The sequence below is a fragment of the Ictalurus furcatus genome, chromosome 25 (genome assembly GCF_023375685.1).
Source record: "Ictalurus furcatus strain D&B chromosome 25, Billie_1.0, whole genome shotgun sequence".
In the NCBI taxonomy this organism is placed as follows: domain Eukaryota; kingdom Metazoa; phylum Chordata; class Actinopteri; order Siluriformes; family Ictaluridae; genus Ictalurus; species Ictalurus furcatus.
In genome coordinates this window covers 15,437,691-15,450,562 of record NC_071279.1, presented here as the reverse complement: position 1 = coordinate 15,450,562, position 12,872 = coordinate 15,437,691, and the positions used below count along the sequence as shown (strand labels likewise).

General features: G+C 39.5%; 1 protein-coding gene across 4 annotated transcripts in view; it reads right to left on the bottom strand.

Annotated features, from left to right (window-relative positions):
* trdn (triadin) overlaps positions 1-6,226 on the bottom strand; it is a 60,555-nt gene extending 54,329 nt beyond the window's left edge. For 3 of the 4 annotated variants that reach the window (XM_053613978.1, XM_053613979.1, XM_053613980.1), the window contains exons 1-3: positions 5,768-6,226; positions 2,533-2,745; positions 196-234 (exon numbers count right to left, since the gene is read on the bottom strand). In XM_053613978.1, the coding sequence (XP_053469953.1) occupies positions 196-234; positions 2,533-2,745; positions 5,768-6,191 (676 nt within the window). In that variant the 5' untranslated portion in view covers positions 6,192-6,226. The remainder of the gene's footprint in view (positions 1-195; positions 235-2,532; positions 2,746-5,767) is intronic. The other variant, XM_053613981.1, reaches the window with a different exon arrangement.
* Between the last annotated feature and the right edge of the window lie 6,646 nt (positions 6,227-12,872).

The window sequence follows — 12,872 nt, the reverse complement described above, 5'->3', positions numbered from 1 at the left end:
CTCGGTCTGCATGCGTGCACACGCACACACACACACACACACACACACACACACACACACACACACACAAAAGTCAAATACACACAGAAATAGAATTATGCAGACAGAGAGTAAGTCAGATATAGCACACACACATACACATACTGTATACACACTCAAGCAAATATCACTTCACTGCAGGCAGAGAGTCTTTACCAGGTGGCAAACAGGGGTCGTCACAGTATAATGTATGGGCTTTTTATTGGATGGCAACAGGATGACACATGGGGATGGACAGGGTGGAAAAAGGAGGAAACTTATTAGAAATGAATGAGTGAAAGTGATTCTTTGGGCGTGTCCCTGTAGCACCATTTGGGCCACTGGGACTTAATGAATTGTGGGTTAGTCCCAACTAGATCAATGGGTCTGAATTTAAAAAGGTCGCCACTATTGAAATTTATTTTAAAAATGTATTGTAATGTAAAGTTCAAAATAACAGAGCTTTTTTTTTAAAGAAAAAAGAAATGGGATGACACATGAATGAAATATGAGAACAAAATCAATCTAAGCAATGACAATTTCCACAAAATCTACCTTCAGCCATTTTGAAATGGCTCAAAATTGTCATCACCAGACATCAATGACCGGAAATCATGGATATAAACTAATGACCAACAGTCCATAATGTCCATAGGTGATATCCATCAATCATGAATGTAACATTAGTTTGTCTAATATAACTCAGGTAATCAGGTGATGATTCAATGGAGTACTTTGTCAAAAGAGTTGAGTTTAGACAGGACATGCCCTGATCTCTGATTACTGTCGACTAAAAGTGAACATGGCCACCGCTGATAGTTGCAGGCTAGTGCAACACTCTGTCTTTATCACTGTCAGTGCTATCAGGACCAATAAAGCTTTCTCCTGACTCCCAAGGCCCATGTGTGGTGGCATTCTAGATAAACTCATAGCAAGCAAACAACTATCAGGCTTTATCACATTCTCTACTCTCACAGAATTCTTATCCAAGCCTCACATTACCGGTACTCCATAAGCAGATTTGCCCTAAGCAGGAATGTAATGATGCTAATGCCTGCTATTTACATTCTTCCGATTGGTGTATTTATCACCAGCTCCAGCGGCCAATCCAAAACAGTCTCCTCAGAGCAAGCACTGCTTTGATAGATAACCGCTCAAAAAAATCATGCCAACACCGTCCGTAGTTATGTTCTGGTTGTAGAACCCGATCTTGTGCAAAATTCATACGAATTCTAATCAACTGGTGTAATTGTATTTCCATTTAAATGAAGTTATTGGGAAAGCTATGATATAGCTCGAGGTAACCATTTTCCAGCTAACAAAGTGATGCCCTTAAGAGTTACAACATTATTTTGTACTAGGAATATAATTTCTGATGTCCTCAGAATGTTCCAAGAATATCTTCCATTTTTTTATAGAGTTTTCAACACATAACACAGTGGCAAAATTAATGAATGCCCCCCCAATGACATAATTTTAACATCATTTCCAAACCTATGTATTATTCATAAAGTTACCAGAACAAGATGGTGGATCTTGTTGAATTTGCATGCAACATGACTAATGTTTGTTTTCCCTCCAATATGCAGAGCCCGAGGAACCCCAGAAACCAAAGTTGCTCATATTTTATTAACTGCTACACTCAAAGTTTACATCTAAAACACTAATGGTTGTTTGGTTGTCCCTCTAGAACAATGGTCACCAACCCTCTTCCTTGAGATCTACCTTCCTGCAGGTTTCATCTCCAACCAAAATCGAACACACTTATTTTAGTTGATCAAGAACTTACTAAGCCAGTGATTAGATGGTCAGGTGGGCACGATTATGATCGGTGCTAAAGTCTTCAGGAAGGTAGATCTCCAGGAACAGGGCTGGTGAGCACTGCTCTCTACATGTTCTATGTAGAACCTGAGTGTTTTCCTTACAGAAGTGGCTTTGAGAACCACTTTTGTATCCCAAGAAGACTGACCAGCGTGATTTGGAGAACTTCACCAAATATTACATAAAGTGGTTCTGACTTGAACAGCACACTCAAGTGGTAACATTTCTACTTTTCTGAAAAGATTCTCCTTGGAAAGTTCCCTGAAAGCAAAACTTTTTGCTGTTGGGTTCTACATGGAATTTTAAAGCGTTCTCTCCAAGGACAAACTAAATAACATTTTAAGGGCAAGAGTACTCAGTGAAAATTTGTAAATGTCGAGTTACATAAAATCCTATGCTCCAGAAGCCAAGCAGGTTCATGTTTAGAAAACTAGAGTCAGTTACAGAGTCTGTTACAGTATTTTCCCATGTACTTTGTTTGGTTCTCCAAGTGACAACCCTGCATTAGGATCTTTCTAAAGTTTCCATGAAATGTTATCCAACTATGGTTACTTGGACATCCATTGTGAGCTGGGTGGTAACTTGTACAAAATTGAATTGTTTGAATTTGTATGAATTTGCACAGAAGGGACAGAACGGTGAGGCTTACATTAGGACCAATATAGTCGAGAAGAAAAGAAGATTTGCACCTACCTTCCAGGCTCTTAGTGTCCACAAGGTCAAAAACAATGATGGCAACTGCAGACCAGGTAATGATGAGGGCCAGGACCAGTACCCAGGCCACGGGGGAGCTGAAGGTGGTGTAGAGATCATCCATCATGGTGCGTTTGGACACTCGTGTAGCTGGAGCACTTGACTCACCTCCTTTGCTCTCAAGGACAGTGGTGGTGGTGGTAGAGGTCCGTGCTACAGAAAAACACACAGGTCTTAAGAGTTAAGCCAGGTTTACTGCTGCAAGGCTCATCTAAAATCCACCAATAGGAGGACGAATATGAAGATGAGGATGAGAATGAGGATGAGCAGAAACTCTCAGGACAGCTATAAATACTGTAGTGGTAATGGAGAAATGTAAACAAAACATGTTACTAGGCAGAAAAATATCCATATTTCCTTAAATGTATAAAGAATGTGTGTTTATGCGAGCCCATTTTCTGCACAAGCTGGGACCGCACTGATTGATGACGTAAGCAGGACGTAACCATTTTCTTTAATCACAGGTCAATTGATTGAAGTTCTTTTACGTATAATCGGACACGTTGTACACGTTATTGCAGTCTATTATAAAATTCAGACATGATTTTATTGGGATCTCATATTGTATGACAAGTAATAATTTTAAAAAGGCCATTGTTATTATACATACTTTGGGACAGGATGTTTGTTCTTTGTCTTCGTCCACTGTCTTGGATTGACAGAATACAGAAACAATGTCTAATGAATAGGACAACACTAATGTATCAGTCAACTTATTGGTAAAATATTTCCAAGACCACTGAAAAGAATAAATGCTGCTTTTATATCAGTAGAGAAGACATATTGATGTGGCTGTTTCTGTCAAAAGGCAAGTTCTAAATGGATATAAATCTGAAGCACAAAGGAGGCTGAATTGCCACTCAGTGATTCCTTACACACTCCACACATGACCTTTGTAAACACTGTTCCTTTTACAGCGCGCCTTATTGATTTGGTCCAATAGGATCTAATTTTAGTCTGAAGCAGGGATTGATTCTTGGATGAGCCATTGTGATTCTGTGTATGGTTTTCACTGGCGTGATATGCGGCTCATCTGTTCTGCGTCTATGAGAAGATGGAGCGCTGCTTGGTGCATGAGATGACCTGCGGAAGATAAAATCAGCCTACCATTCCTTTCAGACTGCCTCTGCTTTAGCTAAAGGTGTGTGTGTGTGTGTTTGTGTGTGTGTGTGTGTGTGTGTGTGTGTTGAACTCAGCCCACCTGTCACGGCCCTTCTCAGTGCACTGTGTTGTCACTTTGGGGATTAGACAAGCTCTGTCTAGTTGCTGACTCAAGAAAGTCATTTGCTGAGCTTCCACTGTGCTCACTTTGCTAAAAACAACAGATAGCCTTCAGGGACTATTATGTGTTGGCATGTGGGATCAAAAATGATATCCACAGGTAAAGTGGGTGTGTTGTACTGAAAGGTAGAGCCAATGATTTTGGTGCAAGTTAGCTGAGATATAGTGGAGCTTTAATATATAATATACATATATATATTAATAAAAAATAAAAAATACTGGTCATTGTTCCCACCAAAGCTAATGCATTGCAGCTATGAGTTCTAGATTCTAGTGCAAGATCTTGTGGATCTTGTTTTTCCTTCAATTTGCAGAGCCTGAGGAATCTCAGAGACCAAATGTTCTGCTTTAAGCAGCTGACCACTATACTCTTGGAAACAAACGTTAAATCTATAACCCTAAGGATTCTTTGGTTGCTCCTCTGTAAAAACATCTAAAATGTTCTTTGTAGAAGCACTTCAACAGAGAATCCAAGCCATCTTACCTATCCAAACAACCCTTGAAGAACCTTTTTGGGCACCAGGATGATCGGACAGATTTGGAGAACGTTACCAAATAAGATACTATTTTTTTAAAAAGGGATCTGTAAGTGTTCTTTGGTGGGTAATTGTTCAAGCTTTTGAAAATCTTTAATTGTTCTTTCAAAGGACAAACCAAATAACTCTCCAGTGTTTTTGCAACATTATCCATGTTCTACATAGTGTTTCCTTAAATGGACAAACAAAAGAACTCGCTAGAATGGCATGATTTACCAGGATATAATCAACAAGCACCAACCATTTTAATGAAAAATTCAAGGAAATGTAGCTGTAAGGCCTACTAATATTTCATCCATCCATACATCCATCCATTTTCTGTACTACTTATGCTACACAGGGTCACAGGGAGCCTGGAGGATATCCGAGGGGACTCGGAGCTCAAGGCGGGAGACACCCTGGACGAGTACCAACCCATAACATGGCTACTAATACCTAATACCTAACTAATATGACTACATGCTAATCTCAGCCCAAATCCTAATCTTAAACATTTATAATGAATGTTATATCCGAAAGTGACCATGTTGCCAGCCTTATGTGATGACTTGGTACTTGTATACCAATTCCATAACTAAGATAAGGACAGGAAATGACAGAAGTTGAGACTTATGGCAGCTAATATCAGTCAAGAACTGTTAAAGTCAGCAGACAGACAATCCACCATTACTGTTCCCTGAAATACTGACATTTTAAATAGAGCTTATTTACATCCGCCTGACTGGCAGCTTCCACAGTTAAGCCATAATATCAAATTCAGTTTTAAGTCTCCACAACAATAAGCTATTTCACGCAAGGCTGAAATCCATTTAGTAGTGTTTCATCATAATAATAATTGCTTTTGAAAATAACTTCATCACCAGTCAGGGAATATAGCTTTTGAGAAGTTTTCAAAACTTATTTTGAAATAGCTCATTAAATTGACCGGAATTTTTGTTTTTTCTTCCCAGAAACTTGAAAACCTTTTGCCAAAAGAAAAAATAAATAAATACATAAAGCGCATTACATTTACTGTCATATCTGGAAATGAAATGCTATCACCTATCCAAAGAAAAATACAATTCAGTTAAACTGAATTAAGTAGTTATATTTCCTTTCAGACAGATTGAGCCATAATTCAATTGTTAGATATATCTGAAAATCCTTTACGGGCTGCATGTTTCAAAAGAGCACAACAGACAGCTGATGATATGTGATAGGGAGTATTTTTAGCAGCCCTCAGTCATGAAACTCCTCCACAAAACCAGTCTCTGAAATGGCTGCACTTGTCCCAGCATTCTTCATAGTGCTGATTAAATCATTCTCATACCTTTAAAGCGCATCAGAAACATATAAACTGTGAAGTCAATTGACTGTACCTTCCATATCTGCCGTGATATGGTGAAATCCTAATCTTAAGAGGTAATCAGAAGTAGTTTTCCAAAGGAAAGTGAGAACTGTCTCTTCTATTAGCGTCCCAATGAGAAAGTAGTGTTCCTGCCAAGACCCGGACCTCTTGTAAGGCCTCAGACGTTGAAGCCTGTCATGTCGAGTGATCCAATTAATTTCAAAAATATGTAAAACCGTAAAACCTTCTTGGGGCCCAGACCCTTCTGAGCCACTGGTACATGCACCAAAGGGGTAAAAAAAAAAATGGAGAGCAGCCACTAAATCAGTTATCCAAACCCTACGTTGCACATTAGATTGTTCTTGGGTGCTGTTCAGAAAGCATAGGCCACAGAGGGAGGGCCCAAATGCAACCTTATCCCTGAGCGGTTTGGGGAGTTTATTTTTAGCGCCCATAGCACGAGTGGTATTCTGCTTCGCCTTTTTAGGTCAGAGGCGTGACCTGCGAGCTACATCTATCAGCTATTAGCAGAAACACTGGCAAAGGATTCATCAACACAAACACAAGGTTTCAGTTTGACTGTTCTACAGTCATGGCTTCTGCTTGCAGAGTTCCTCATAAGATAAAAATTGGTGTTTTAAAAGGTTATATCTGTTGTCCTGTTCAGACCTCACACAAAGGTCAAGATGTTAGAGATAACACCCTCTGAAGCGTCCACATTAGTATTTTTTCCACCGAACCTGTTCTTTTCTTCAGTGGGCATTACCTCACTTATACTATGGCCACCTAATAGTGTTCGAACTCTCAAACTCCGTTGTTCATATATTGTAAAGCTTATTATTTGGTATCCATTATGAATTATTCAGTGACTACAGTGAAACTTGTAGAAGAGGTTTAAGAGAGAAATGTATGTCTGGAATTGCTGATGCATCCTGCAGTTAAGAGGTTTAAACATTGATTTATTTTTTATGAACATGTATTGGATTTACTCTGGGCAGTACAGGTAGTGTTGCTCTCTCTCAGTTCCAGGTTTCCTGATTTGATCCTGTGCTTGGGTTACTGTGCAGTGTTTCTGTGCAAGTTCTTCACGTGTCTGAGTAGGTTTCCTCCTGGTTCGCTGTTTTGCTTTGGTTTTTTTCCCGCCACCCAAAAACATGCCAGTAGATTAGCTAAGATAAATTGCCCCTAGGTGTAAATGTGTGTGTGTGTGTGTGTATGGTGCCTCTCGATGGACAGGTGTTCCACGCTGTGTGTATTCCCAGCCAGTCACAGCCAGTGATTCTGTGATACGCTCCAGATTCACCACAGCCCTGATCCCCCATATCTATATCAAGGGATTTTTGGTTTTGATTGGCCAGTTCAATTCCAGTTCCAGCTTCATGCTAAATTCCTCCCACACTATAACCCATGCCTGGCGCCTATTCTAGACATGTCACACAGCTTAGCAAAGCCTTGCATGCAGTGCTGAGATTCTACATGTCGGTCCCTCGGTAACTGAGATCTAGAAAACTTAGATCATCTGAAAGCAACCTTCTTGTTATCCCCAGATCCCAATTGAAATATGGAAAATCATTAGTGCAGAGATGTGGCTAGGGGGAATTTGGGTTAAACCCTGATCAAATATGTTATGACAGTTCCAAATACTTGTTTGTAACACATACTCGCAGCACAGCTGATTATATACCGTAGTATGTGTCAAATTTTTGTTTTTTTTTTGCACAGTCATTGCACTATATTGATGAAGGTCAATGAATTCATCATTATAATTAATTCATATTTGTCAGGAGGGCAAAGCAGCTTTACGTAAATATATACATTCAGGATATACGTTTTAACTTGATAAATTTATCCCTAATGAGCAACCAGAGGCAACAGTGGCAAGGAAAATCTCCCTGAGAGGATAAGAGGAAGAAACCGTGAGACTCGAAAGGGAACCCATCCTCATTTGGATGACAGCAGATTAGAAATAATTCCCTTCTATAACTGTGTACTACACGGTCAAAAAGTGTAACCAGGATGTTCATTAGAGTTTTCACATCAAGTCTATTTTGTTGAAGTTATCCACTGTTCACTGATGGAGACTTGAGTGCAAAACTATGACAATTGCAGTCGTGAAGCTACAGTATCATAGCAGTTGTAGTCCTAAGACATCTTACCAAAATATTCACTCATCCTTGCCCTGAAATTAATTATTGGCTATGCCAAAGGACTTCCTGTAGCCTATGAGTAAATGTTTTGTGTAATTATAATTACACAGCAGCTTGTTGTTGCTGTACTATAACATTCTGATTTCTTCCATGAGCTATAATCAGCATTGATTTTTTTTTCCTGTTGTGATTTGCAGGGAGTTCAGGCTAAGCAGAACGCTAATGATAATTCAATTCAACTTTCCATTGAATTCATTTTCACTGAGGTTGGATTGTGAGAGATAAACAGGAATAAACAGGCACAGCATATTTTTGTTTAATTATTATTATTATTATTATTATTATTATTATTATTTAGCACGTTCGCCTCACACCTCCAGGGTCCGGGGTTCAAGTCCCGCCGGGGCCATGTGTGTGTGGAGTTTGCATGTTCTCCCCGTGCTGTGGGTGTTTCCTCCAGGTACTCCGGTTTCCTCCCCCAGTCCAAAGACATGCATGGTAGGCTGATTGGCATGTCCAAAGTGTCCGTAGTGTATGAATGGGTGTGTGAGTGTGTATGTGATTGTGCCCTGCGATGGACTGGCACCCTGTCCAGGGTGTACTGCCTTGTGCCCGATGTTCCCTGGGATAGGCTCCAGGTTCCCTGTGACCCTGAAAAGGAGTAAGCGGTAGAAGATGGATGGATGGATGGATTATTATTATTATTATTATTATTATTATTATTATCATGTTTTGTTTCCACCAGCATTAGGATGGACTGGAGAGATTTGGGATCTGGTATGCATAAAATGTCTATTATGATATTTTAGAGCCAACTATGTAACCTCCCAATCCTTTCAAAATAAAAATGATATATTTTATTACATTTAATACATTGATGTTGAATTCCCGTTTTATTCTCGTTCTCATTTCTCGTTATTGTTTTCATATAAGAATGGTACAACTTCATTTCTGAAATGCAGTCTAGCAGCTTTCTCATATTTTGGTTAAAGAAAGCGCTTAAACCTGTCAGGAGATTCGTAATAATAAAATGCATTTGTGAAAGGAAGAATTTACATTTTACGTTAAGTCTAGAAGCTATCTGAGAGTTGTTGTTTTTTTTGTTTGTTTTTTTTTGATGACGTATTTGTGTTGTCTACATATGTGTGTTAGCATGTTAATAGTTTTGAGTGTTCACCACCTCACTTTTTCCCCCCAGGTGTTTTGATACTACATCGACACCCTCAGGCTACATCCACCTTCATCTGGATAGATCTGAAAACAGCACTTTTGTTTCAAAACGCTCCCCGACTACACTGGCGCTTTCACACGTTTTCCAAGAACTAGGCGATTATTTCAAAATGCAATCTGAAGGATGTTCAAACTGGATCGCAGGCACAGAAACTGCAGAACAACGTCGTCCAACGTCTTGTTTTTTTTTAGTTGAACGGGCCATGTGAATGAGTCACATTCATGTTTTGGAATATCTCCGTTCTCTCAGTCCACACTACAATGCGAAAATGTCTGGGTTACGCATGTAACCCTCTTCCCTGAGAAAGGAACGAGACGTTGCGTTTAGCATAACACGATGGGAGTGCCTATAGTGTTATGCTAAATGCAACATTGAAGTTCCCTTTGAAAGGGAATGGCTTTTTTAAATTTATCCACTTGGGAGAGCGTTCTCGAAAAGCTCGGTTTTCAAAATGGAAGGTCAAATCGTAGAGTAGAGCAAAAAAAAAGTTATGTGTTTTCACATTTATCCAGATGAATGTGGATGTAGCCTCAGACAACCAGTTCAATCTTGTTGGTGCAAACTTTGCCCCATATGGGTTTCATCACTGTTCTCCAGTTTCCTCCTTGTAGGAGGATTGGTGACTCTAATCTGCCCTCTTGATGTGAGTGAGTGAGTGCATGAATGTTTATGTAAGCATGCTGCCCTGACATTCCATCCAGGCTGCCTCATGCCCAGTGTTCCCGGGACAGTCTACGGATTCACTACACCAAACTCTGCAATATTCGAAGGTCCTTGCCATTTTTCATAATTGCTGCAGATTTTCCGCAGACTTTATCCAAGATGTATCATGTGACATCATCACAACACGCATTCAGCCAAAGCCCTCTTCGATTCACTTCGTCGAACATGGAGTACAGCTAAGAGGTCTCATTTACCAACAAGCATTACTGTGAAAGACCGAGCAAAACAATTTTGTGCAATTCAAGTAGTTTTCTGCAAAAAAAAAAACCGAAAACAAAAAACAGCAAAATCAAGTATTTTTGGCCGCAACAATCACAAAAACAACTCGGAAAAACATGACATTCTGTACGGACTGTAAAGAGCGTACTGAGGACGTATGAAGATAGTGAATTATTGCACACATGCCAGCCAATCAAAAACCACGGTACGGGATGTAATAGCATCTCAGTACAAAAAATAATAATAATTCCTGCAATGCAATTATCCTCTAACAGTCTCAAGACACCATTGTACAGATTTATATTTTATTACCTACGATTCCTTAATTCTCAACGAGCACAAACAGGAGCATGGATCCTCAGATCAGTTCATGTGAACTTGTTTAGTGTGGTTTATTAAATATTCAGGCAAAAACAAGCGAAACCTTTCTCTGCTAAATTACGCAAATAGAACATTTAATGCACTTGACCTTTAAAGAGCAAATTGCATTTCATCCCTACAGCACCGCTTACTCTGCAGGAGTTTGTCATTACCAGGGAAAAAAACGACTACCTGAGGCTTTTGCTGTAGAAACTGAAGTAGGTGGGTGAGGAATTTACATGAAAATCAATAAAAGAACAGATGGAAAGGTAATATTTTACCCCTAAACACAATGTGTCCATCAGAACCCGTGTTCTCCATGTCTTATATTGAGTGGAACTGTAACTGTGCTTGTATCCTGTAGGCATTGCAGAGCTAATGTTGCATTTTTAATGTTCACGTCTTCTGAAGTGTGTGTGTGTGTGTGAGAGAGAGAGAGAGAGAGAGAGAGACATCTACAGAATCTCTTTGGGGGTTATATCCACCTGTTTTAAAGACGAATTTTGATTATGTTGTCTTGTGGCTCCTCTTCAGAATAATCAGCTTTAACAAGTAGATTGAAGTGCACAATGATTTGCATTTGCATGTTGGGAATCCATTGAATGTGTGAAAAACTTTCTGGATGAAAATATAACTCCCATCACCTGCACATAATTTTTTATGTCAGTGTAATGACAGTCAGGCAGAGCCTTTCATGGGTCAAAAAGACATGGGGCTGATGAAATCATGTGCAGTCAGAAGAAATCGGGAGATAATGACTGGCGTTCAGTAAGCGTGTGTGTATTAGGGATGAAACCAAATACGAATACATTATTCTGGATGAAAAGTTAATGTGTTCTAAACAGATGCTAATACACTGCTCTTTTTATTTATCCATTCATTCATTTATTTCGGTTTGCTCGGCAGAAAGGTTCACAGGGCATCTGGTTGAGACTAGTTTGAGACTAGATGAGACTGGACAAAGGAAAAGTCGTACAAGCAGAAGGTTTTTACTTTCATGCGGTCAAATACGAAGTTTGTGGGATAAAGAAAGAACGTGCATCACTCGTACATTCACTGCATCCTTAGTACCTGCCTGGTCAAGGATGTGGTGTGCTGCTAGTTTGTTCATATTTTGAGAAATAGAACCAACTAAATTCATTCAAAAATATTTTGGGTAGGTACAAAGAACAATAAAAACTGTGCAGTCCTGCATACATCTCTGGTTGAGACCAAGTATGAACTGGATTCATGCAGCTGAAGTTGAGGAATTGTTCACAGATGTCACATTGCTGTCACATTGCTGACATTTTTACCTCTGTTTTTTTTCCCCCCAGTGATTTTGGGGGAATAATGGGGCACCATTTCAAAAACAAGAACAAAAACAAAAAAACTCCAGGTTTAGGTCACATCTAATTCAGGTTTACATCTGACACAGATTCAGACATGAACATTTGGAGCAGATACAGATAATGTCCACTCCAAATATGTGTGTGTGTCTGTGTGTGTGTGCACATGGGACTCTGTATAGTAGCTTGAGGTAGACAATGGCTACATCTCAGTATTGAGCTCTACACCGACTTCATTTTATGGTCATGCTGAGAGAGCTTAAGAAGCAAATCCGTGAAGGGAAACAGAGATCCTGGGACAAGCTGTTGTTCGAGCTGTAGTAAAACAGTATGGAGTGGAGTAGATTGATGACTATTATTGTCTTCAAGCAAGCTAGAAACTGCATGGTGTACTGTAGGAGAACCTGGATTCCCAGTTAACCAACTTCTTATAAGATATGCAATCTTCAATAGACGCTTCAATTTTATGACGCCCAATCGACCAAGCCTGAGCCTTTATTGAACATTTGCTGAATTACACATCATATGTATCACATAGCTTTCATGGAAGCCAATGGCTAACTCTATACTTACCATTTACAAAGCCAAACTTTGCTACTGGTTCTATATGCTATAAATTAAACCAGCCTAAATCAGGGGTGGTTCGATTGGGCCTGTGTTGAAGATTGCATGTTTTATAAGAAGTTGGCTAACTGGGAATCCATGTTTTCCTACACCATGCAGTTTCTAGCTTGCTTGTGCTATATTGGAATTGGCCATGCACATATAGAAAAAGCAGAATGCAATTTAAATAGTCTTAAAATAGTCTTTTTATTGTAAATAATAAAGTTAAGGTTTCCATATTTTCTGCGTAGGCTTCGTGATATATTGATGTCGATTCTTTGGTAAATGCAATTCACTCATTTTCAGAAACCACATTTTCAGGTCAGGTTCACGGTGGATCCAGAGCATGTACCAGGAACACCGGTCATGAGAGGGGAATACACCCTGGGTGGTATGTCAGGCCATTGCAGGGCACCATGCACACACATTCACACTTAGCAGCAATTTATCTTATCCTCCTAGGAGGAAACTGGAGAAAACCCATACAGACACTTGGAAAAACGTGCACAGAAACTACACACAGAT